General features: G+C 42.0%; 4 protein-coding genes across 4 annotated transcripts; 3 read left to right on the top strand and 1 right to left on the bottom strand.

The window, feature by feature from the left end:
* Positions 1–403: 403 nt before the first annotated feature.
* Positions 404–4919, top strand: rpusd4 (RNA pseudouridine synthase D4). The gene is made up of 6 exons (XM_030050724.1): positions 404–901; positions 1550–1751; positions 1847–1940; positions 2032–2182; positions 2682–2779; positions 4159–4919. Exons 1-6 carry the CDS (start codon positions 496–498, stop codon positions 4363–4365), a joined length of 1158 nt encoding a protein of 385 aa, XP_029906584.1. The 5' UTR covers positions 404–495; the 3' UTR covers positions 4366–4919.
* On the bottom strand, positions 4873–13934 carry qrich1 (glutamine-rich 1). The gene is made up of 12 exons (XM_030050671.1): positions 13462–13934; positions 12413–12669; positions 12234–12305; positions 11008–11148; positions 10085–10909; positions 9388–9547; positions 7573–7727; positions 7342–7456; positions 6378–6486; positions 6119–6270; positions 5946–6036; positions 4873–5853 (listed from the first exon to the last, which is right to left on the bottom strand). Exons 2-12 carry the CDS (start codon positions 12656–12658, stop codon positions 5664–5666), a joined length of 2256 nt encoding a protein of 751 aa, XP_029906531.1. The 5' UTR covers positions 12659–12669; positions 13462–13934; the 3' UTR covers positions 4873–5663.
* Positions 13935–15552: 1618 nt separating this feature from the next.
* On the top strand, positions 15553–19850 carry LOC115358699 (proline-rich transmembrane protein 3). The gene is made up of 3 exons (XM_030050675.1): positions 15553–15776; positions 16775–17371; positions 17632–19850. Exons 2-3 carry the CDS (start codon positions 16795–16797, stop codon positions 19257–19259), a joined length of 2205 nt encoding a protein of 734 aa, XP_029906535.1. The 5' UTR covers positions 15553–15776; positions 16775–16794; the 3' UTR covers positions 19260–19850.
* A 1091-nt stretch (positions 19851–20941) lies between these two features.
* LOC115358705 (uncharacterized) lies at positions 20942–24056 on the top strand. The gene is made up of 6 exons (XM_030050681.1): positions 20942–21323; positions 21660–21773; positions 21864–21982; positions 22326–22476; positions 22563–22684; positions 22766–24056. The coding sequence occupies exons 1-6, from the start codon at positions 21035–21037 to the stop codon at positions 23960–23962; spliced, it is 1992 nt and encodes a 663-aa protein (XP_029906541.1). The 5' UTR covers positions 20942–21034; the 3' UTR covers positions 23963–24056.
* The last annotated feature ends 60 nt before the right edge of the window (positions 24057–24116 follow it).

Here is a 24116-nt window from a genome sequence, read left to right as displayed (position 1 = left end):
CAACTGGCTTGAATTCACTGAAATAAATAGAAAAAGGTTAGCCTGACATGTCATCGTTTTTAAAGAACAATTTTTTTTTTTTAAGAAAAAATTTCGGGTTTGTCACGTCCCTGGGCCTGCCCGGGGTCTAGATGTTAGCGTCTTGTTCAAGTGTAGGTGTGCAGGAGTATTTTGACATTAATTTTAGGCACCAACAATGTAAACTCACCCATGCCTTTTTTTCTCTGTATGGCCGATGTGGTCCGAAAATAACTATATAAAATAATTTCTCAGTTTAAATGCAGTTAGGGCGCTTTGTCAAAAATGACTGAAAAAAATTTTACAACACAACAACATGTGTATTAACAAAAAAGAAAAGTTTTGTCTTGCTGAGTCCATAAATTAGGCTTTTATTTTGGCAATAGAGAACCGGATGTTGTATTCTTCTTCTGGCTTGCTGAGTTTGTAGCTCAGTTTCCTCCTAGCTGACATGTTTTAGCTCAACAGGACGCCGCTATGAGCAGGTTCAGGAGAGTTCAAGACGTGTGTAGAAGCGACTGGAGCCTCGTGTTGAACACATCACACAGCAGGCGGCTCCGGTCCAGCGGGGCGGCCTCACGGAGCCACGCCGCCGCTGCTGAGCATGCGGCCGGCACACAGCCCGGCCACAAGCCCCGGCTGAGAGCCATCGACCTCGCTCAGAAGATCCAGCAGGAGAAGGTGAAGGAGAAGGGGGCGGCCAGTCCCTCGCTGTCCGCCCAGGACAGGAGGGTGACGGAGCTCAGGCGGCTCACCCGGCAGCTGCAGAAGGTCCACCCGAACGTGCTGGCCAGACACCTGGACAGAGGTGTGCTCTTCCAGGACAGGGACGTGGTGGTGGTCAACAAGCCGTACGGGGTGCCCCTCCACGGCGGCTCAGGTGGTAAGACCTCCCGGCCCGCACAGTGAAATCAGCCTCCTGTTGGTTTCAGTCCGATCAGCAGCACTTTACTACAAGAGTCTGCAGGCTGCATTAACATGAAAACTGTTTGGCCATGACCAGGAACAAAACATCAGGAAATAACATCCGAGCTGATGCACAGATTTTATTCTTTATTTGGATCCGCATTGGCTTCCAGAAAGTGGTCGCAAATCTTCCCGAGGCCCACGCAAAAAACAAAACAAAACAAACAAAAAAAAACAACAACAGAGACAACAATAAAAACAAATAATCATTGAAATCACACCGTATCCATAACACAAAAGACATAAACAAGCCTAAAAACATAACTCCTGTGAATCTGTGCCTTAAACATGTACCCATTTGGCAATACTTTTCGTCTTATTAACCAACTCTCGGCTAAATTTCATATTCACAATTCATATTCTGTGGGGGAAAAACTGTAGTGTATTTTTGAAAGTAGTGCAATATATTGACATTTTTTAGTAATGTGATAGCAACCAAAACGTCTTTAATGCATTTATGCAAACCTCAGATTTTTTTTTTTTAAATTAATATTCATGTATTCTTGTTTTCTACTCTTTGCTTGACCCCCCCCCCCCCCCCCCCCCCCCCCCCCCCCCCCCTCAGATGGCTCAGGGGTCACATCCATCTCCTCGGTGCTTCCGGTTCTTGCCAAAATGATGAATGGCATGAAGAGTGGCTCTCAGCTGTTTCCCTGTTTAAGGCTGGAAAAGGAGACGACAGGGACTCTCCTGTTGGCGCGGAGTGAAGAAGTAGCCGAGCACATACTGAACCTCCACAGAAACAATCAAGTGCAGAGTAAATACTGGTAAGACATGTGGCTGCAGAGAGGGGAGTACCAGGTTAGATCATGATCGTTTCAAATGTATTGCAGTCATTCATATTTTTCCTATTGTTGCCCAGGGTCGTCACTGTCGGTGTGCCTGTGCCCTCTGAAGGAGTGATTGACATTCCTTTGATCGAGAGAGAAGTCACAGGCCCTCAGCCGCATTTCAAGGTTTCCCATCTTATGTGCATGGTATCAATCTTGTACTTACAAGCACAAATACCTATATGTTTTAATTTCACAAACATTTCTCCTCTTCCAGATGGCCCTCAGTCCTCTGTACAGGTTAAAGGAAAGCGGAGATGGCATGACCAGAGTGCGTGCCCATCGCCAAGCCCATGGTGCCGTGACCAAGTACCGCGTCCTGGACAGCAGCAGTGGCTGCAGCCTGGTGGAGCTCCAGCCACTCACCAGTAAGACGAGAGTCCTGTGTGGCAATAGTAGTGGCTATCAAAGATTTGGGGTGTAAAGGTTCAGAAGCTGAGATATGTTCAACCAGACCATGGCTCAAGCTAAATAAATAAATTTAAAAATCAAGGGCTGAAATAAGTGGGGCGGTTAAGTGAATGCACCATCCCAACACTGTTCTTTACTTAGTTATTTTTGTTTACTCATTTATTTATGTAGAGCCATCTTTTGTTAAGTTTATGTATCCATTTGTTTTGGTTTATGTACAACTATACTTATTTTCAAATTTATAGTTGATTTATTAATTTATTTATAACCAAACTGTGGCTCAAAAATCTAGGTCTGAAGCAAGCTGTTGATTTGTACAATTGTTACACGCCTAACAAAGACAACGGTCTGATCTGTGACTGCTAAGCCAGTTTGGCACAGTTCTTCCTGAGAAGACTAAACAGTCTGCAGCTTCCACTCTTATTCATTTATGTGCTGCTGCCTTTCTGTTCCCAGGAGTGAAGCACCAGATGAGGGTCCATATGGCATTGGGTTTGGCATGCCCCATTCTTGGCGACCACAAATATTCCCACTGGAGCAAATTGGCACCCCAGGTAAATCACATTTAGCATGTACTGCAGTGAGTTATTTACAATAAAACCACAAGTCCTACAGCACCAGATGATGCAGGAAAAATCCAAGGCACTCTTCCTCAATCAGAAATTGAAGTGCCTTTTAATAGGCTGGCAAACCAACCCAGAAATCTCAAGACACATTAGGCACATTTAAATGTTTTGGCTTAGTGATTTCATCAAAGCAGATGTGACAAAGTGATTTTCACAGGATCTGAATGGAGTTCACAACAAAGGCATAAAAAAAACTGAATGGACACATGCTACATTAAATATCAGTATGTAAGCATGGCTAATATGCTATGTCTTGTAGCTCAGGCACTGCTATAGATATTAAGTTTATCCATTTGTAGCTTGGGCGTTTTAGCTCTTGAATTGAACTGATCCAAGCCAAAACTACAGACCTGTATTTTGTCAGGATCTTAAACTCCAATACATACGCAGCTTATTAATATAACCTATTTATGACCTCAGAGCTCATTGCCAAAGTTATAGCCATTAATGAACTCTGGAAACATTTGGTTGTTGCACAAAGTGTGTTGTTTCACTCAGTCTGTTACAGGCTTAGCAGGGGGGAATTGTTTGAAACCTGACTTCCGTGCATGTCAGTGGGTTTTCAGCAGAAACCTGTTATCTCACAGCAATCGGAGGTGTGCTACACGTCTTAATAAATGACTAAGCTGAAGTCATTACCCTGTGATAATACATTAACTTTCAAACATTAACTTTATCGGCCTAATTTCCACTGAAGATATGGTTGAACAAAGACAATGTCTGACTAAATCTATTATTAATACGTTGTTGCATAAACATTAAGCCAGAAATGTTTTCTTTCAGGCATTGAGAGAGACTGACCAAGTATTAAATTATGGAGTTTTTCCAGCTTTGCAAATTTAACTGGAAACTGGACAGGGAGTTTTTCTTCATCTTCACAATGAGGAACTTTAATTTGATGGCATTATGAATTCTTCTATATATTTCAGTGCAGTCATAATTTCTCATTTGAAGAGACAAAACAGCTTAGCGTGGGGATTCATAAACTTTCCCTTGTTAACACATGCAAAAGCATTAACTACAGAATACAGAGACTATTATTGTGCCATGGTGTTTGCACAGTTTCCTTCCAAGATAAAATGTTTTTGACCAGTTTTATTTTGTTTGAGTGTTAAGTTTTATCAGACTGTGGTAGGAGATGCTATCATGAGACCAGGCATTTATTGGAAATTCTATGGTAACTATATTTACACTGGCAGACTGTCTTACATGTAAATTTGTTGTTGTGGAACACTAAGTGTTTAAATAATTCATGTGAAATCTTCATATGTATATAAAATCACTAAGAGGTACATTCTGTTCTGCAGAACTTGCCGGAGCGTGTTTTAGGAAAGCTGGGGCTGGAACAGACCAAAGTACGTTATCTCCCTCTGCACTTGCATGCCCGCCAGCTGACACTGCCGGAGAACAGCCGTCAGCCAGACATCAGCGTGTCCTGCCCGCTGCCTAAGTACTTCACCAGCACTCTGCGTCGACTGCACTTAGCTCTTCCTGATGAGCAGGAGCCTGAATGACAATCGCCTTGCTCTTCTTCTGGATAGACATGTTCAGCTCTTTGTGTCGTCATGGGGGACATCAATTCTGAAACTCTTCAGCGCGCGAATCCAATTCAAGACAGGCCTGGAATGTAAGAATCTGGCAAATGCAGCGTTGCAAGCTCTGTACAGAAAATTAATGATGGGGTACTTATATTTTATGAATGTAAGTGCTGCACAGCATATTTAAATGATGACAGAAATTTGTATGGGACTGTCTTGCAGACTCCATTGAAGTTTTGCACACGTTACATGTAGCTGTAGTGATGTATTAAAGTTAAATCAGATGTGCACATCATTTCACAGTATGGATGGTGTTGATATGGACAGCTTTTTTTTTTTTTTTTTTAAAAAAGGCCCACTTCATCCTTTCTTGAAAATGTAGAACAGAAGAGGCTGTTTTCCACACCTGAAACTGGAGACTTCATTTTTGATTTGCTTGACATACTTACTGACAGAAGGATTGATGTGTTTGCTAAGCATTCATTTAAAATGTTTGTATTTCCTGTTTATTAAACCTATATATACAGCAATCAGTTTACAAAAAATCCTTTATGGGTTTTTGAGTCACTAGATTTGACCTGAGAGAAAAATGTTTCCTATCTCCGGAACAACTATAGCACATGACCTTGTGAACATTTGTGGTTCAGCGTAATTTCACACACACACTCAATGATTCACAAGCATAAATTATGAAATATCATTTTTGAGAACACAGGCACAAGTTTTTCAGCGTCTAACATCATTATAATATGAATACATACAGAGGATCAAAAATGCATTGTACAAAAAGTTGTGAGCAGAAGTCCCGTAATTGTCCATGAAAGTGTAATGCATTTTGGAACCTTAGATAATTAAGACAAGGTTATATGGTATGTGTGGTCAAGATGCAAAAGGTTTAATATCCTTGTATATTATAAGACTGACTTTTACACAACAATTAGCCACCTCGGCCTTAGAGGTCAATCATGACTTAACAGCAGTCGGATCAAAGCCTCGCTTGCTTGCTTGAAAACAGAAACAACAGCACACTCCATCAGGTGAGGGGCACAAAATTTCAGAAGATGAACAGAATGAACTTTGAAACGGTACTTTGAAAATGACTGGTTCCTTCCAGGAAACATTCCCCTTAAAGAAAGTTATGAATGCTTAAGAGGCCACTTGAATTCGCTTGAAAATGGCCATTGAGGTTTTACAGAGTGAGAGGGGGGAAACTGCATAGTGAACAGTCAAGAGCTGGAGGACCAGTTCCCATCAGCCCAGTCCGTCCTCACCTCTCAGTTCATGTTCTCCGGCCCAGTGCCTATGATTTCCTGGATCTCCCGAACCACGATGATGCGAGCGAGCATCTGCGCCAATTGCTGACTTGTGATGGGCTGAGTCGAGTACCATATCGGGCTGTTAGGCGCCACAACGGGTTCTGGAGTCAGGTAATAGGCATCATTACGTCCCTTTGCGCTCTGAGGGCTGAGATGGGACAGGGGAGTTACAGTTTGTTAAGCGTAATGGAGTAAGATCCAGTTTTAGTTTTGTGCGACCAAACATCAAAAAGCACTCACCATTTGAAGAGATAGAAGTCGTACAGTTTAATGGGACAACGAAGTGGGTTCTCAGGATCCTCTGTCTGCTCTTCGTAGGTGTCGTCGGTAACTGAAACAAGCCATAGAAAGGTTAACAGCAGAAATTGTGGATGTCAAGGGTTCTCGGGCATTAAGTGAAGTGTACTGAGCACCTTTTTGCCCGGTGTTGTGCGGACCATGTCCTCGAAGAAACCGGATACTGGTGGTTTTGTCCTTGGGGTTGGAGGGGTTCTTCTTGGTGTGTCTTAACACCTTAGAGAAGGCTACTTTCATATGCTGCTCTACTGTTGTCAGACGGAAATACCTGGAACACAAATAACAGCCACGCCAATTTTATATACAATCTATGTGTATGTGGCACAAGCACATTAGGAGATTTGGGTTAATCTGTTTTCAGAGCTTGCAACTTACTTAGTGTTGAAAAACATTAGGGTTGTAAGCAATGTGGCCGGTGAATGTGCCCCAAGCTGTTTACACTCCCAGAGCATCTCTTCTGTTACGTGACTTGGAATGAAGTAACCTAAGGGGACGACACAAATCATATCATAATTTTCAATACACCAAACAAATAAACAATACATGCTGCAGCTCAGATTTTTTTTGAGGTTGTTGGCCCAAATGAAGACACTTTTGTACCCGGTGCCCTTAATTATGAGGTCCATCACTCATTTTATATTTAAAACTGTTAACATAATTTAGTCTATTTAAGTCTAATAATGTCTAACTAGTCCCACATACTTTGAACAAATTGCATGAAAATGACTCGAGCATCCCTAGACCTTCACAAATTGGACTGATGTGGGGTTTTTCATTTAATCAAAAATTGAGTCCACAGTGCATGAAAAGGTCTGACTGTAAATGGTACTGTACACTGACACTTACATGATGTCCAGTCTTTATGTGGAAAATATATTAATATATAAACAAATATTTCAAGCTTTTTAGATGAAACTTACAAAATTTCTGAATAAAAAAAAAAAAAAAAAGGTTTTGCTACGGAAACTGAAAAACATTTTAGTCAATGTTAATGGAATGCAGTCTTTAAAAGGATAGCATACAACTCTATCTTGTTTTGATAAAGTGTGCAAATTCTCAGAATTTTATCTTGAAAACAAAATTCCTGACATTAGCTTGATATGGATGGACAACGGTTGTCACACACCCTGGTGGTTGCCTTAGTGGGAAGTTGCCTTTACCTACTTATACTTACATTAGTTTCACTCTAATTACTTACTTCTACCTACTTAATCACTCACTCAGCCTTACTTATTTACTTAACCTGCTTAAACTTACTTAATTTTACTTATTTACATTTACTTATAGGCCAGATCTGATCATGACTGTCTGCACTCGTATCTTTAATTTTGATTCTTACCTAAAGGATGGACACTGGGTTTCCAACCATCCAAGATTTTGTGTAGACACTCAGAGAAACGCATGTAGTATGGGTCAGAGAAAATATCATCCACACGTCCATTTTCAGAGAGATACTATAAAGAGAGACAAGTGTGTTAAAAGAAACAGCAGGGTACCTCTAGTTATCATTTTGACTTAGCACACAGTCTTGGGTGTTTAGGAGTTGGTGTTTGAGCATGAGCATACAAACCTTTTGCATACATAAGAACACATAATACAGGACATCAGGCGTGAACTGTTCATCTTCCGATCCTCGAGCCTCCTGTGTCATCAGGGATAGACCCAGGTTTAGCTCTGCTACTGCACTGGACACCAAGTCTTCTTGAAAACGCAGAGGCTGACGACCTGTACACAGAACCACAGACAGAGGCACAAAACAGTGAATTAAAGTCCAGGGTTCCAGCACATTTTCCATTTCAAAATTCCAGACTTTCCCAGATAGCTCACTTGATTTTTTCAGACTATGTGTGATATCCATTGAGAAAGAAATGTTTATCATGCATTTTAATACTCAACTATTCAATTCATTCAGTGTGGAGGGTGGTTGCTTCAAGTCATCCTCCACGCTGGATGGGATAAAGTAGGTCATAATGCTTCATCACTCATTGGCCTCGTATTGGTGAGTTGAGCAAAACATGATGAGACACCGGGTGCTGACGATGGTTTCACAAGATCACTGTGCTTTTTCCTTTCCATATGACTAGTGACAGCTGCCTCGCTCATGTTCAAAATGTTAAATGATTTCACACACAGTTTGCACCATGCTCTTTTCTCCCTGTTTTAGGATCCTTCGCCAAACATTTTAAAAACATTTTGGATGGGTAAACCATTTCTCAGAAAACCCGCATTTTCCCATCTTATAGCCTTAGACAGGACGGCACAGCGAGTGGCATCGTTGATAGCTGCACCATCACACTGACAGGCATCTGAATCGCTCTGCCCTGCCTATTCAATGGAAAAGATTCAGCTGGCTCCAAAATCAAAATACAATGCTTGTTTGATAAATTTAGTGTTGCAATTTCTGAACTATGCTTTTTGGAAAACTAAACACAAGCCTGGAAACTCATGTTTTTGGGGAAAAGGTTTATCTGTTCTACTGTTCGTACACAGACAAAGTAGAATTAAAGAATTGCCTTGTGATGACCTACATCTAGAAATTACCAAACAACCCATGTTTAATAAAGTAAATAAACACAGATCATCACTACAAGGTCTAACCTTTTGCAGTATACATGGAATATCTGTACAACTCCATCCCTTCTCTACATGGACCACAATAATGCTGATAGTGTGTAAAGTTCATTTCAGATTGGTGTCATGTTTCATTATTTACGGGGTTGCTCACTGAATTTTAAAAAAGTGTGTACTACTACTGTTTTAGTATACACTGACATACATGACTACGTCAGCAAAAAAAACAAACAAAAAAAACGTGTCTGCCTATACTTGGATATATTTGGACTGATTTCATGAGGAGAACTCAGACGCACAATCACAAAATATTACTTCTAGCCACTGCTACTCAGTGGGAAATAAAAGATCTGTGGTAAGTCAGTGACTAAAGAAATAACTGTGCTCTCAAAGCTTTGATAGATTGGAATGGCAAAATTGACATTTACTATCAAAGGGAAACTCAGATCTGAGGACAGTTTATTTAAGTTATGGAGAACAATTCACTGAGAACAACTTTATGTGCCTGATGATGACATTCTATATAAAACAAAACACAGCTCTGAAATAACCTCTTTTGTATTTAGAGTCAAAATACTCAACCTCGGTCTAATTTTTCCTGGAAAGGGGGATCATTAGTATGCATTACTCTTTTTCACCTCCTTTTATGTTAAATATTCTTGTGCTTTTTATTGGTTTGTGTAAAAAATAAAGACCAAAATTGCTTGCAAGATAAAAACATGTGTGCTTAAATAAAATATTTAAATGTATTAACCAATATTTTGTCCATTCCTTAAAAAATGGTTGCGTGTTAAACAGATGTGGGTTGACTCACGTCCAATAGGTGCAAGCTTTGGTTGCTCCTGCTTGCCCAGCTCTGCATTTTTTCGCAGGACCCAAAGGCGCCAGACTTCAAGGCCCTCCTCTGGCTTCAAACAGACAGGAACCAGCAGCTCTGAAGGCGGCTCATTATGAGCCTCTCCTTCGACTTGACCCTGCACAAGACAGAACAAAGACAGTCAAATGATTCCTTTCTGGGCAGCAAGATATAGATGATAAAACAGATTGATTATTTTATGATTTTTTTTTGTAGTAAAAGTATGACTCATGTAATTTTAAGGTCCTTTGTTGTGTCCAGGAGGGACAAATAAATAGCTTAAAACAGAAATCAGGGAGCTGAAACAATATCTACCATTGGAGGGCCCCTCCTACTATGAATTACTACTTCTGGACTTAGAGGAGGCATGTCTGTATATGTGTTTCTCATTGTCATGATTCACTGCATTAAATACAATTTAAAATAAACCCATAGCAAGCAGCCTTTGCAAAACAGATAATGTACCATCATATTTTAACATTAATATTAAAGCGATATACCACTCCGCCCTGAGAATAATCACAGAATGACAGAACAGACTGCCTCACCAGATTCAGTCCAAATTGACTTTGAAACCGGAGAAAAGAGGGGGCTAAATGTCTGAGACAAGCAGTCTGCAAAATGGCCATGTACAGCATGAAGACTCTTTCCTAACCTGCAGATGGAGGTGCTGCTCTTGTCCCTCTTCTCCTTGGCTGGACTGATTATTTGGGTCCCAAATTTGTACTGACTGTGTAGTGTTATATGCCCCACCCACAGTCTGCACTGCCACAGGGATGTGAATGTTCCCATTCATGAACTGTGCTGGGAACAGGGTCTGCACAACTTCTTCCTGTGTCTCAGATGCCGACTGGACGTCTGAGGAACCTGATGAGTTGGAGGGCATTTTGTCCTTACTCTGGGTGGAAGCGACTTGTACTGTACTGTATGCCTCCTGAGGGATGGCAATGTGAGCTACACCCTGCTGCTGTGGAGTGGAGTATACAGGGATGGTCCAGGTCTCACCGGCGGGACCTGTGATGGTGCCTGTAGTGCTGTACAATTGAGCGCTGTCAACGGTGAGCAGATCTGGCCGCAGGGATACGTAGCTTTGCTGCTGCCCTTGAGGGATGGCCAGGACTGTGGCCAGCTGTTGGCCCTGAGGGACAGCATAGGACACTGTGAGCGGGACATCCACCTTGCGCTTCTTAGCAGGTTGGAGAACAGTGGAGGCAGTATATGACCTCCTCTCCCCCTCCCTGGGAGAGCCCTGCTGCTGAGAGGGAGACATGGCCTCTATGGTCTGGATCTGGATCTGCTGGCCCCCTGCCAGCTGAATCTGTTGGCCACCTTGTAGCTGAATCTGTTGGCCACCCTGAAGTTGAATATGTTGGCCACCCTGCAGCTGAATCTGCTGCGCTCCTTGTAACTGTATCTGTTGGCCACTTGACAACTGGATTTGTTGTCCTCCAGTCACAGCTGCAACCAACTGCGCCTGTATCTGTGACATAGCCAAATCATCGTCAACACATTAATCAGCCGACTGTAATGTGTCACAGATATGCTTTACATGGGTGACTTTTCAAATGAATACAATACCTGCTGTTGCTGCTCCTCTGTGAGCTCCGCCTGCTGGACAAGCTGTGCTCCTGCCGAGATGGCCTGCAGATCCTGCTGAGAGGGGGAGGCCACCTGGAGCACCTGGCCGACCGTGTGGCCATGCTGTCCCTGGATTTGTACCTAAGCAGAGAGGAGGAAAGCCAAAAATAGTTCGGCTACCAGCAATCACTCATAAATAAGTTACTGCAGTATAAGCAGAAATGGTTTGTGAAATAATTTTCCATTCTAGACTTGACTTGTGGTTACAAAATAAAAAAATAAAAATAAAAACAAAACAAAACAAACAAACAAACAAAAAGGCGAGACTTAAAGATCATAGGCATTTTTTCCTCTGCATTCCAATATGTGACAAATATCTTACTGGCACTGATGAGCAGATGAGAGCTGGATAGTTGCCATACTTTGAAGAAACACAATGAAAAAGTTATTTAAGTAAGCCCTGTAATTTTGGTTTTGGATCAGAAATTCTTGCCATGCTCCTGCCTCTCATCTCTTCGCAACAGCAAAAACACCACAGCTGATAAAGCAAATCCGGACTGGAACTGCTACTTAACTTTGATTTATTGACTCCAATGCTCAAACAACACCCTGCATTCTTATTTCACTTTTCCCTTGACAGTGAGCAGTGAGTGTTTCTGGACCTTGCTGATCCCACCCCTCTTGTGCAGTCTAAATATAGTATTTTTTAGATAAGCTTGACTGATATGATCACAAAAAAATGACCTCTCATTAACATGTTTCAGTAATATCTCTGTGTTCCCTGACTGTGTCTGATTTCATGTGTATCATGTTGATTACTGTGGTGGTTATGCAGCTCCAGGCAATGCAGATGTGTTTACTGGCTATCCACTATGCTGTGTTCATACATACTGTGTTGGAACTATGATCTGTTTATCTTTATCTTTATTTGGATCTCCATTAGCTTTGACTAAGGCCATTGCTTTTCTGTGTTGAGTCCACACCCAACACAATTATCTTTACATTACAGTATGTTTACAGTCTGTACTGAATTTACACCAGTCTGGCTGTGTGGTCATTGAAGAATCTGAATATATTTAGACCTTTTCTGTTCTGCCTCTTGAACAAAATATTGATGTGCTCAATCTAAAATTTTTAATGAGGAAAATGTGCTAACTAATCCTTATCTGTTGTTATTTGGACAATGCTTAAAATTCAGCTCATGGTATCTGCATTGACAAACTCACCTGCACTTGAAGCGGCTGTTCAGAGCCTTGATGCAAAGACAGCTGAGATGACGAAATCTCTGCTGAGGTCACCTGTACCGAGAAAAATAATATTAATATGTAGAGTGCAGTATTGAGCACTGCACTTAAGAATAGTGATATCACTCAGGAAAAAGCAACCATGACTAAGGAGCTCTTACCGGGCAAGCCAACTCTAGGAGGGACCCAGCCACCTCTGTGCTGTCTGTGTAGATGCAATTGGTACCCTGCTGGTACACCATGGTGGTGGTGGTGGCTGCACCTTCCTGTTGGCTGAACTCCTGGAGCACCTCTGGGCCCTTGGCAAGCGACTCCAGGAACTCCTTCATCCGGTGCTGAGGCACAGTGCGGGCCTTCTGTCGCACATACTCATCAAAGGAGACCACCCCGCTGTCCTGCTCATTCATTGTCACTTAACCTGGAAAGATGAGGGCAACAGATTTATTTAAAAACACCTGAGGATCCACACATATGAAAAGTAACCTTGGTTACACTGGACATTGTATTGGGAGCAAGCTGACTCTCTGTATTGAAAAGCAAAAACATCATCTCTAATGAAGCATATTTCCAAGAGAGGGAAATCTGGTTTGCAGTTTTAAATGAATACAACGTTAAATGAATACAGTTCCATAAATTACACAGTTGTAAGCACTGCTCGTTAAAAACAGTATGCAGAACAGTGAAGCTGACACGGTAACGTTAAAGCAAAGGGGGCAAAGTGCATTTTTTTTTCCTAGTTTCGTTGCAGTACACCGACTCTCAGCCCTGTTAACTTTATGCTGCACATTCACTTATGGAACAAATAACGATTTTTTAACGTCAGCTGGCTTAGGTTTAAGTGTTTGTTAAAATGTCATATCAGAGCAACACCAACAACAGCAGGACTGTATCTGCTGCTTCTCTAATAATAGCATCTACGTTACAGTAGTTAGCAAGCTAGCCTAACAATGTTAGCAAGATTTTGCTTTCGCACAGCCCAACGTTATATTTCTGTTTAGCTGGTTGGCTAACGCTGACTGCATTTAACGTCGTCGAACAGCTGCGGTATATCTGATATAACTTGTTTTAACCAAATAGTTCGGTCATAATCCGGTAAACACAAAAATAAGAGTTAGTTCATTGGAATAAGTTGTCACTGGCTAATCTATGTGCTAACGTTAGCCGTGTTAGCTAGCTAGCTAGCGGTGGTTAAAGGATCCTCTCATGCTACCTTAAATAAAACGAAATCCTCTCCTTTCCGCCAAGGCACGGTGTTTAAAAATAAAAAGCCGATAAACGTCTAACAGCTACCACCCACATGCCGTTTACTTCGCTACATTGTGAATGCAGCGGCTCTATATCCTACAAACAATGCAGTGATTAGATTGCAATAAAATTTAACAGCAGCGAGCAGGCGAGGTCTCTGACGTGTGCTTATTTTAGTGTGTGATCCAAGTCAGCCTTCGCTTAAAAAAACAAGTTTTCCAGCTCCTGCAAAGCACAAATTCAGATATCCGAATGCAATTTTAAGTGGTACTGCTACAACCTACGGCAGGCAGGCAACAACATGCACTGCATTTGTTCAGCAAAATAATAAAATGACGGAAGTAGGCCCCGAAAAAAACACAACGCGATTCCTCGGAGTGCTCTGCCTGGCAATGGCCTCAGCGCGTCGTCCTGGTGAAAACACTTCAGACCCCATGACCAAGAGAGGCGGTGTACGGTCACCCGTAGCTGTGAAATGAAAAGTTATGGTACAGTTTAACCAGGACGGGGACGTGGACAGGACAGCCTCGAGTGTATTGTTCAGTGTGTGCCACAGCCTGTAATTATGCTGCGTTGATGATTTGTCTCGCCAAGGGGGGAGAAAACTAATATTTCTGAGATGAACACTGGCAATTTGAACATGTAATGCAAGTTACTGTGTCAGCTGGCACTCTATGGATGGGGGAGGAGAAAAACATTCATATTGAAAAATGCAGCTATTACTGTAATATTAAACACAACATGGATAGATGGATGGATAGATAGTTCTGACTGGAAATTGGAATACAAAAATGTTTTATCTGTAAAAGCACGAACTCTTTGTCATTTGTTGTTGTTAACTTACCAGACCCAGCCCACATATCTCCACCAAAACTGTTATAAATCACCTTGCAATCTGCATAAAAGTTTACCCACATTGTAGGCTGACATCATCTTACACAGCATTTATCTCAACATCTTAATTAACATTATCAAAGTGATGTAGGTTATGTGATGCCAGGCAAATTGATTGTCTTCAAATATAGCTGACTTTTGCTTATATGTTGGTTGTGTGGCCTTAGGATGGTCAGTGGGGAATGCAAACCAACTGAGTGTCCACTTTATTTTTATTTTTATTTTTATGTTTGTATAACATGCCACATTGAAATGAGAAAGCATATGGTATTTCAAATTATTTTACAGCACTTTCCAATATAGTTTTGCTTAGGTCTGCTGCCTCATGGCCTTTTGAATGCATGTGCCTTTAACAAAATCTAACTTCCCCAGTCTGCCTTAAAGAGCCAGGCATGTGCCACTGAGGGCCTCCCCTGTTCTCCCCACAACAAGCTGCCTCTCGCCCGTCTTAAGGTGGACCACAAGAGATGTGCTGTGTGCATAGGCTGCCTCCCCTACACCCTGGACAGGAAACAGTTAATTCCCACACTCGCTGTAGATTATCTCTGGCAGAAATGGTAATGGATATTTTTTTCTCTAAAATAAATTTGTTTACACACCAATGATAAAAAAGGCAACAATAAATAAATAAATAAATAAATAAAACCTTTTTGTTCTCTCTTTCCCTCTATTATGATTGTTATATGTAATTGCTGGGACAGTAACACATTTGTTATACAGTGCACTCTCTTATGAGCATCTGGTATTGTTAATTCCAGGTAATGTTTGACATAAGCCCTTGCACACTATAGGTCTGTATAATTGTAGGTCAGTAGTTTGCCATGAAACTGAAGCTGTGTGTGCATCTGTGCTTCTGTGCTTGTACCTAGCTGGCTTTACACTACCTCTTAATGTGACTTTGTGCTACTGGAAGGATCTTAATGTAATCCTTTGGAGTGAGGGGATTACCTAAACACAGCTGTGGCACAGAGAGGCAGGACTTTTTTAAATGGTCAATTATCTACCAAAATGCTGTTTTTGTTTTATTGTTGTTTTCCCCCCAGGTTAACATCAGTGTAGAGCATTAAGAAGAAAAAGTTTATGCCTTAAGTTTAGTTTTTCTTTGCAGTGTTTAGATCCTGTCTTCCTTATTCCAGGTGATAACCAGATGGGAGGCTGCCAAACAACCAGCCGGTGCAGTAATAGGACCAAGACGTCAGCTTTGAAGTGATGCCTGTGAGCATGATTCCAGTAAATCTAGTGTATTAATCCGTGACTGGGGCACTCCTCTCGCCCTACGTTCAGAGCCACAGCAGAAACCAGACAGTCACACACTTCTGTGCTGCAACAAGAGATGGAGTGCTACCCATGACATCCTAGAGGGACTCAAAACACGAGGACGCACAGGTACATCTCAGTTATTTGGTATTAATGAGCATTCTATATTTCTTTAGGCCACACTGTGAATTGTTGTAAACTAATTTCTGCAAAATATACTAACTTATTAATGTAAACATTTTTTCTCATTCTTCAATATTTCTTAGCAATTGTTGTTTTTGACTGAGCACCTCTCTTATTTATAGAAATCTCTGAGTAATAAGTCCATTTGCAAGTAATTCTCTAACACTTGCAATGTGCATTTATTTCAATTTTGGAATAAACATATAAAACAGGAATAATTTACTTTAGTTTACTTCCCAACTGGGCCCACTAAGAGTTAGTTTTAGAGAACTGGGCCTTCAGTGAGAGAATATTATGGTGGTTGTCATAAGAATTTATATTATATATTATAGTATACTTAGTTTCATAGAGTGTTTTGATAATTGAGTAATTTCCTTAAACACTCAGTGTTATTCTGTTGTTCAAGTTCTGGTTTATTTTTTGTCTGTGATAATGTTCATTGTGGATCAACTAGCAGCCTGGCATTTGTTTTCCAAAAGGAAAACAACCAAAAACAGTATTTTTTTTCCAAGATGTGTTGTATTTTTCACTAAGAGGAGCCTTCTGCACATGTTATAGAGAGTGCAAACCCATTGGATTACAGCAGGGAATTATTGCACCTTATAGGATTGAAACCTAAGATTAATGATTGGATTTTGTTTCACTCCTGATCTCTACCTGATCCTTACAAGCATCTACTAATGCACCTTGTAAAGAATACCACATATATTAGCAGGGAAAAAATGTAATTTTCAAGCGAGACAATCAGAGCATGAAAACAGCAATCTTAAAAGCTAGATGAGAAAGTTGTCTATCCATGAAGATGTGGAAAGTTATCACTGTTAGCCTTCCTCACACACCAGTAGTGTGTTAAAGTAAATATCTTAACTCTCATGGCTCTTGTTGTCTGCATTTATATCCACAACCACACATTTTAACTCTTCCTCTTCTTTGTTGCTTTACAGTTTTTGGGATTTACATTTACATGTTGTATCCCACGATGGATCATTTTTCTTTTCTCGTCATCGTGCTTACTCTGTCTCAGTCTTCACTTGGAAGCATTATTCCAACTTCACAGTCAGTGGGCAACTCTGATGCTGTGGAGGGCAGTGGAAATACTGATGCACAAATGACAACAGGGTTTGCCAGCCTCACTGAAATCGATCCATCAATTGCAGAGGACAGCGGCAGAAATTTGCAGAAGCCTTCATCTATTCCTGCCTCTCTTACATCTTTACCAGTACCCCAGAAACTCACCGACGATGACAGCAATCCAGAGGAGCCTGAGAAATCCAACAAAGAAATCCAGGCTAGGATGGGGATCATAGCTGCTACAACCCCTGCACTTAATTTGCCCCTCTTAGAGGCTCATGAGCAAGAAGCTGACAAACATGAGCCTTTGATTATTGAAACTTCAGGACACTTTCACACCAATGAACACTTAGAGCAGGCAGCCAAAGATATACTCTCAGAGGAAACTCTCTTTGAAGTCAGTCAGATAACGGTGGACGAACATTTAGATGAGAATCACACACCTATAGTATTTGACAACTTTCTACCTGGTAAGTCAACAAGTAATAGTTAAGTGAGGTCAAATGTAATTCACTAGATGCGCTTGACTAAATGCCTGATAAATATTGTCCAGATGAACATGGGAATAAAATTGTATATGTTCAGTCATTTTGTGAATACAGAATATGAAGCTGACCTTCATAAGTCAAGCATTAAAATGCACTGGTATTGCATAATGTATTAATATTAATCCAATTTTGAATTCTGCTGCAGCAAAAATTACAGGTTCCTCTCTTTCTCTCTTTCTTAGGTAAAGATAAAGACACTCCTGAGCTCCCTTTCCAATACAATGTGTTTAATTCCATAATAAACCAGGATCTGTCAGGACCTGGTGCTCCTTGTGTGTTTGGTCTTAGCCCTTGCGTTGTTCTTGCAAACCCTAATGGCACCAACCTGCTCTGGGATGACATGAGACGCACGCTGGCCTTTGCCTGGGAGCTGCATGTCTTTGGATCTGCCAGCCTTTTTGCATTACTTGCAGGCGTTGCTGTTTTGGGAGTGGCTGGCGCTCACACTTTGCTTCACCCCCTCTGTGATGCCTTAACCTTGGCAAATAGTCTCCTGTTGTTAACTGGTATTCTGCGTGCTGTGCTTCTTCTACTTGATCCTTATGGCACTCGCCAAATCCTGTCTCGTCCTGCTCTTGCTGCTCTCCATAACATTCCCCTGCAGCTTCTTCTTTGGGCACAGATTGTCCTGGCTCTGGTCACACTCAGAGGGGTGAAACTGGTGCTTTTGCCAGTGAAGCTGCAGCGTCCATGGACGATTGGGGGTATGGCTCTGTTGCATTGCGCTCCATTACTGGTAGCTGATCTACTCTCCCCTACTTTGTCCCCTGCTCTCCCTCTGTTGCTGCAGACACTCTCACTGTGCTGGGGTTTACTATTCTGCATAGGAACACTCACCCAGTCTCTGTCTCATCTGAGCTCCTTCCTCCAGTCCCCCATACCTCAGTGGGGGGCTCCACAGAGGATCGAGAACCGTGCAAGGCGGGTAACAGCAGTGTGTGCTCTCTTTGGGATTCTCTGCTGCAGCCTGCAGATGTACAGTCTCCTCTGGCTTTATGGGGTACTGGGGAACTGGAGGCGCTTTGGATGGGGCTGGTGGCTTAGTCAGTTTTGGGCCAGAATTCTTGAGTTAGCTTGGGGATTCACTTTGCTTGTCCTGGGATCCTGGATCCTCTGGACACCTCCTGGGAGCCGGTCAAAGGGTGATAATGGGCAGGGCAGAGGTGACATGTCCAAAGGGATGGAGGAGAATAGTTTTTGGAGTGGAGTTTTGACCAATATTCAGAAAGGGCCACTAAGGAAATCAGAGAAAAACTGGGAAGAACTAATGCCAAATAACTGGGCAATGTGTAACGTGTCTAGAACAGGTATGAGCAACAATGTGATGTGTACCTGTGACGACCAAGCTGTTGACCACATGCCTGATCCTGTTAGCAGTAGCAGCTGTGACTCTCAAGCTGCTCTATTGTGGCAAAGAGTTGGTGAACGTGAATGTATACTTTCCCTTGTAGAGTTTGACATGCGGCCCCCGTCTCCTATCAACCTGAGGCACAGCATTGACAATGCACTCCATCATGGAAACTTTGTAGGAGGAAGTCTGTTTGCACCTCGGCCTCCCTCCTGGACTGACACTGTAAGCACCGATATCACAAATAATATAGCAGCAAAAGACTCTGAGGCTCCTGTTGGCTATCAGTGGACACTGGATATTGAAGCTACCCCTGGATCTCCACACCATTTTGAAACGAAGGAGTCAGTGCAATCACCAAATACTTCCACTGATCATATCGCTAACCAATCCCCAAACACTGAACTTAACTTTGAGAACAAGCCTCAAGAGGACTGGTCTGATGATATCACAAATCTCTAAGCACTCAATTCAAGCTTTATTTATATAGTCTTGTATCACAAGTATATCTTGTATATCCCACATATGTCATATACCATACTGCATCATATTCATATCATACAATATACCATATGACACAACCACATTAATGCCTATGAGCAGTTTAGAGAATATAACGCAACTGACTGTGGGATTCGAACCCAAGACCTTCTCGTTATGGGGTGCGAGTAATAACCAACAAGCGGAAACCACAAACTACAGCCACTACTCAGTTCTTGTTGTTGGCTATTGTCATGAAATGGCACTGTGCAGTCAAATGTAAAGCTCTCACAAGAGACCACTCATCAGTCACAAAAATGAGGGCTTCTTTGTGTATGGCCTAATGTTAAATGCAGATTTAAAGAGGATTAGCAGGCAAATATTCAGCACAATATCCCCAGGAACAGTCCCACACAGATATGCTGTGCATGTTTGACTTAAAAAAAGCTGTGTTTTAGTATCTCTGTTGCACATATAGAGAAAGGGGTGGCAAAAATGTCTGAAAAAATCTGCGTTGTCAAAGTCTCTTAGTCATTATTTGACTTCACTAGGATTTTTATATGTAAATTTGGTTGTATTAATGTGTACCAATGTTAATGAATCAATAACAATAAAATATACTGTCGAAAAACAGGCTGTCCCTGTATTGTGCCTGCATTTTTGTGTAAGTCCAGCCCTCATACATCACAATTATACAATATGCAGTCATACAGTACAATGGAATGAGAAATTGGGAAGGGTGGAGATGACAGAGGACATTTGGAGGTTGTAAATTCTGTAAATGTACCATCACCCTATCCTACCTATCCTATTAGCTTTTACTTGTTATTTACAGGGACTAGACACTGTTTGGCAAGCACTGTAGACACATTGTGAGTATATTCCCAGGATACTTGGTGACAAGGGCATTGTCATAAATGTCCTCTACTGTCATGGACCTACAGAGACCCTGTCATCATGGAAAAAATACATGCCAATTTCCCTCCACTAACATCAGTTATTTTCAAAAGTCTTCCTGAAATAATTCTTGCATGCACAGCAGTTTGATTTGGAGCTTGGGTAGGTTTGTGCCAACTGTCTGTAATTAGTGATTTCTCTTGCCAGGCCTGTTTGAAGTCACTGGAGGAGGTGCAGTTACACCGGTTGAGACTAATTTTGATTGAGACTGTCATTGGTGGAGCCAATCATGTATCACTTTCTGACATTAACTGTTTCAGGAAGAGTTTTGAAAATGATTGAAGTCATGAGGTCAGTTTAGGGCAGGGGTCATCAACTGCACTTGTGCAAGGGACAGAAACTGTGGGGACTGAAATTTAAAATAACAAAAAATAAATTTATTTAGGCCTTATAAACATATTATTGTTTAATGTTTTTACTTTCTTACAAAATTCGTGTTATTTTACTAGTCTATAGGGGGAGTACAGGTGATGACTTCTGAGATGTTATTAAGAGATCTGATATTTATAGCAGAACCATCTGAAAACTCCTCCAGTGATTATTTTACTATGACAACATATTTGCTATAGGGTGCTTGTCGGTTCTCTGGAGGCCATCAGGTCATTACGGTGCCCCTTTAAATGACGCAGCGGCGCAGATCATCAGCACGGTTTTTTTTCACCAGGTGCGCTCTCAGAGTTCAACCTATCAGCGATTGGTTGGTCAATTAGGCAGTAAGAAAGCAGCTATGTGTTGCAAGGTCGTACTGTCTTTGCACTTACCCATATACTGGAAAGGGCGTAAAGTTGTAGGACTATTTTATGCCGAAAGTAGATTATCTGACAAGTGTAATGCCTTGGAGAAAACCTGTGTTGTACTTCGTGGTGATGACGACTCTCACCTCCCTGTTGAAACTTGGCAATGGACAAGAAGCAGGGGCTGTTTTGCAACTTACACCCCAAGAGACCAACTCAGATGCATCCATGCGCTCTGGTATGTTAAGAATAAGAAGCAATCTGCACTCGGGAAATGTGATGCATGATGGAAAAAATGAACCAGTGGCGACTACTGGAGACGGATCGCTTGCTGACACAAAAATACCGACTACTGGTGAGTTGAGGGTCCCTCAGGTTTTGCTTTTATGACAGATTAAAGATTATAGACTTGAGATTTCTGCTTGCTCAGAGACAAACCATTGCAATCTACCTGAAAAATGTCAAATTGTTCTAGTGCGAATTTCCTGCGGGATGAATAAAGTATCTATCTATCTATCTATCTATCTATCTATCTATCTATCTATCTATCTATCTATCTATCTAGTGCATGCTGAGAGGCCTTGTATTGGGCTCAGACGCCAGTATCAGTTTTGAGTGAATAACTTTATTTACCATGCTACAGCTTTTTGTGAGGGAGTATTGACATTTTCTACTGGCATGTTTTCATCAGAGCACACAGTGATGGATGCAAAACTGAAGCACCTGAACCCATCAGTGCGATGCAGTAACAACTCAATGACTCTGAAGGTCAAACGCATGAGAGCTCCTTTTCTGGTGGACAGTGGTAGGTTCAACAAAAGGGAGGTGGATCATTGACCAGTCCTTGATTTGCTGATTTATTATGTTAGGTTGAGCTTTTTCTCCTTTCAAACAGGCGAGGGACCTCCTGTTCCCCTGTCTCACATACCATCCAGTTGTGGCTTCTCTGTGAGGAGGTCCCGGAGAGATGTGCACTTTGTAGCACCTTATCAGGGCTGCCATGTTACCCAGCAGGTTAAGATCAATGTACATTTTCTGTCCCATGAACGTCTTTCAATTCACTGAAGCACATGAATGTGTTTCTGTCAGCAGTGATAAGAGTTTAGGTTTTACTTGATGCAGAGACAGTCTACTAAACAAATCTGCATTTGTAGACATATTCCAAAGAAAAAGAGGAAAAAGTCATTTTTAATAGATAGTAATAATACTACAGAAAGTCCCTATAACTGATAATAACAACTCACTGTTTGCCATTTTAGATTGGCTGCCTCACCATCCTTCACTTTAACTAAAATTACTGGATGTCGAGTGCACCGCCTGTTGAACAGATTACATTTTTCTTCTCCATTTACTGCAGGATGGCAATTATGTGCTACCACTACGTTTTAGAGGGACACCAATGACAATGTCTTGCCCTGTTGCACCACCTCCACCATCTGTTTGCTGCTTCCCATCCGGGATGGTGGTGAAAATCGGTGGTATTATAGCAAGTGGACTCAAAGTGAAAGGTTGGCATTTTACATAATATCACTTTATTGGCTTTGACAAATGGTTTCAGATCAACTCAGTATACGATGTTGAAATTGTGTTGCAGTGTCTGGCATGTGGGAGTCCCTCTCATCAGTCTGTGACAGTTGTGGATTTGCTTTGGAGGAGCACTCTGGAGGACTGATACTCACTGCACCCTACCACAAGGGACTGTGCATAGAGATGAAGGTATGGTGAGCCATCTTGTGGTCAGAGATGGAACTGAAACGTGGTCATGCTTTTTTATTTACTTGGTGTGTTTCTTTTCAGAGTGATGAGTACTTACTCTCTCTTCTCTTGGCTGATGGGGAGCTGTTAGTCACATGCCCTTCACGAAAAGATGTTCAGAAACCTACTACTCCTAGTCAGGGCGGCCCGTCCCTGCAGTATCCCCAGTTCCCAGTGTTTCCACAAGATTGGGTGTTTCCTGGGCCTGTTCCTCAAACACAGAGGCCCGCTCCTGTCACAAATCCAGTGGTACAGATGCCACAACGTCCCATGTTTCAAAGACCAATGCATCCGCCTAGTATTACCACAAGCCCCACCACTGATAGACAAGACATTGCCCCTGCTCAGCACCCAGAAATCTCCTTTATGTCACAGTATCCCTGGTTGTCTCATTACCCAATGTTTCCCAGGCCTGTACCATCAATGCAATCTCCCTCTGTCAATAAGAACAGTAGTGCGCCTCCTGGCCAATTACCTCAGATGCCACCATCCCAACAGTGGCTCATGGCGCAAGGAGCTCTCCATGCAATGCCTCCTCATGCTACTACCGCACAAGCTTTTTTCAACAGACCTGTCCCCACTGTGGAAGATGTGATGCCTCAGCTCCACCAACAACCACAGTTTCCAGGACTTCCACAACATGCTTTCCCACTATCCCCCAATTTACCGCTGCATCCAGAAAGTGGCCCTCACGGCTCTGCTACAGCCGTGGACACACTTAAACCTGGAATCCATGGACACCAGCAGCATGCAAATCCTCAGACCTACCAGATGCCTGTTGTGTATCCCCCTCCTAAGTATCCTATTCAAAAAGGAAATGTTCATTCACTTAAACCTCAGACTGCTCCTCCTGCCACCAGCCAAACAACCACTGCATCTACTGCTGTTTGGCCGCCTCTTCAGAGGCCATTTTATCACCCAAACCTTTACATGCCATCTTATTATCCTCAGCAAGCGCACAATGCACCAGCTAAATCTACAATCCCAAATTCATCTGGTCAGTCTGGACCTCAGAATCACCATCCCATCCACTCATTTGATCGCTTCCGTCATCAGTGGCAAGATTCGCTTGCAGGAGGCACTCATGGAAATGTTGACAACCCGCAGCAGCATCAACAAGTCCCCTTCATGCCTTTCGATGCACTGCAGAGATATGGCTATGGCAGCTGGGGCATGCCCTATGCCTCTTATCTTTCACCTAGCAGAGAGGCCTCTCATCCATATCATGAAAAAAAATAATCCTTGACAAAGTGTGTAATCCATACACATTTGATCTGTCTTGTAGTTGAATGAAAGCACACATTTTTGTGAGAGAAAATAAAAATTACACTTAGCACCATGGCTTTCTTGATTTGATTTGGTGTTTAAATGTCACTAATCTATCACATCTAAT

This window comes from Myripristis murdjan, chromosome 5 (genome assembly GCF_902150065.1).
Source record: "Myripristis murdjan chromosome 5, fMyrMur1.1, whole genome shotgun sequence".
NCBI lineage: Eukaryota > Metazoa > Chordata > Actinopteri > Holocentriformes > Holocentridae > Myripristis > Myripristis murdjan.
This window is presented reverse-complemented; position numbering and strand designations above follow the sequence as displayed.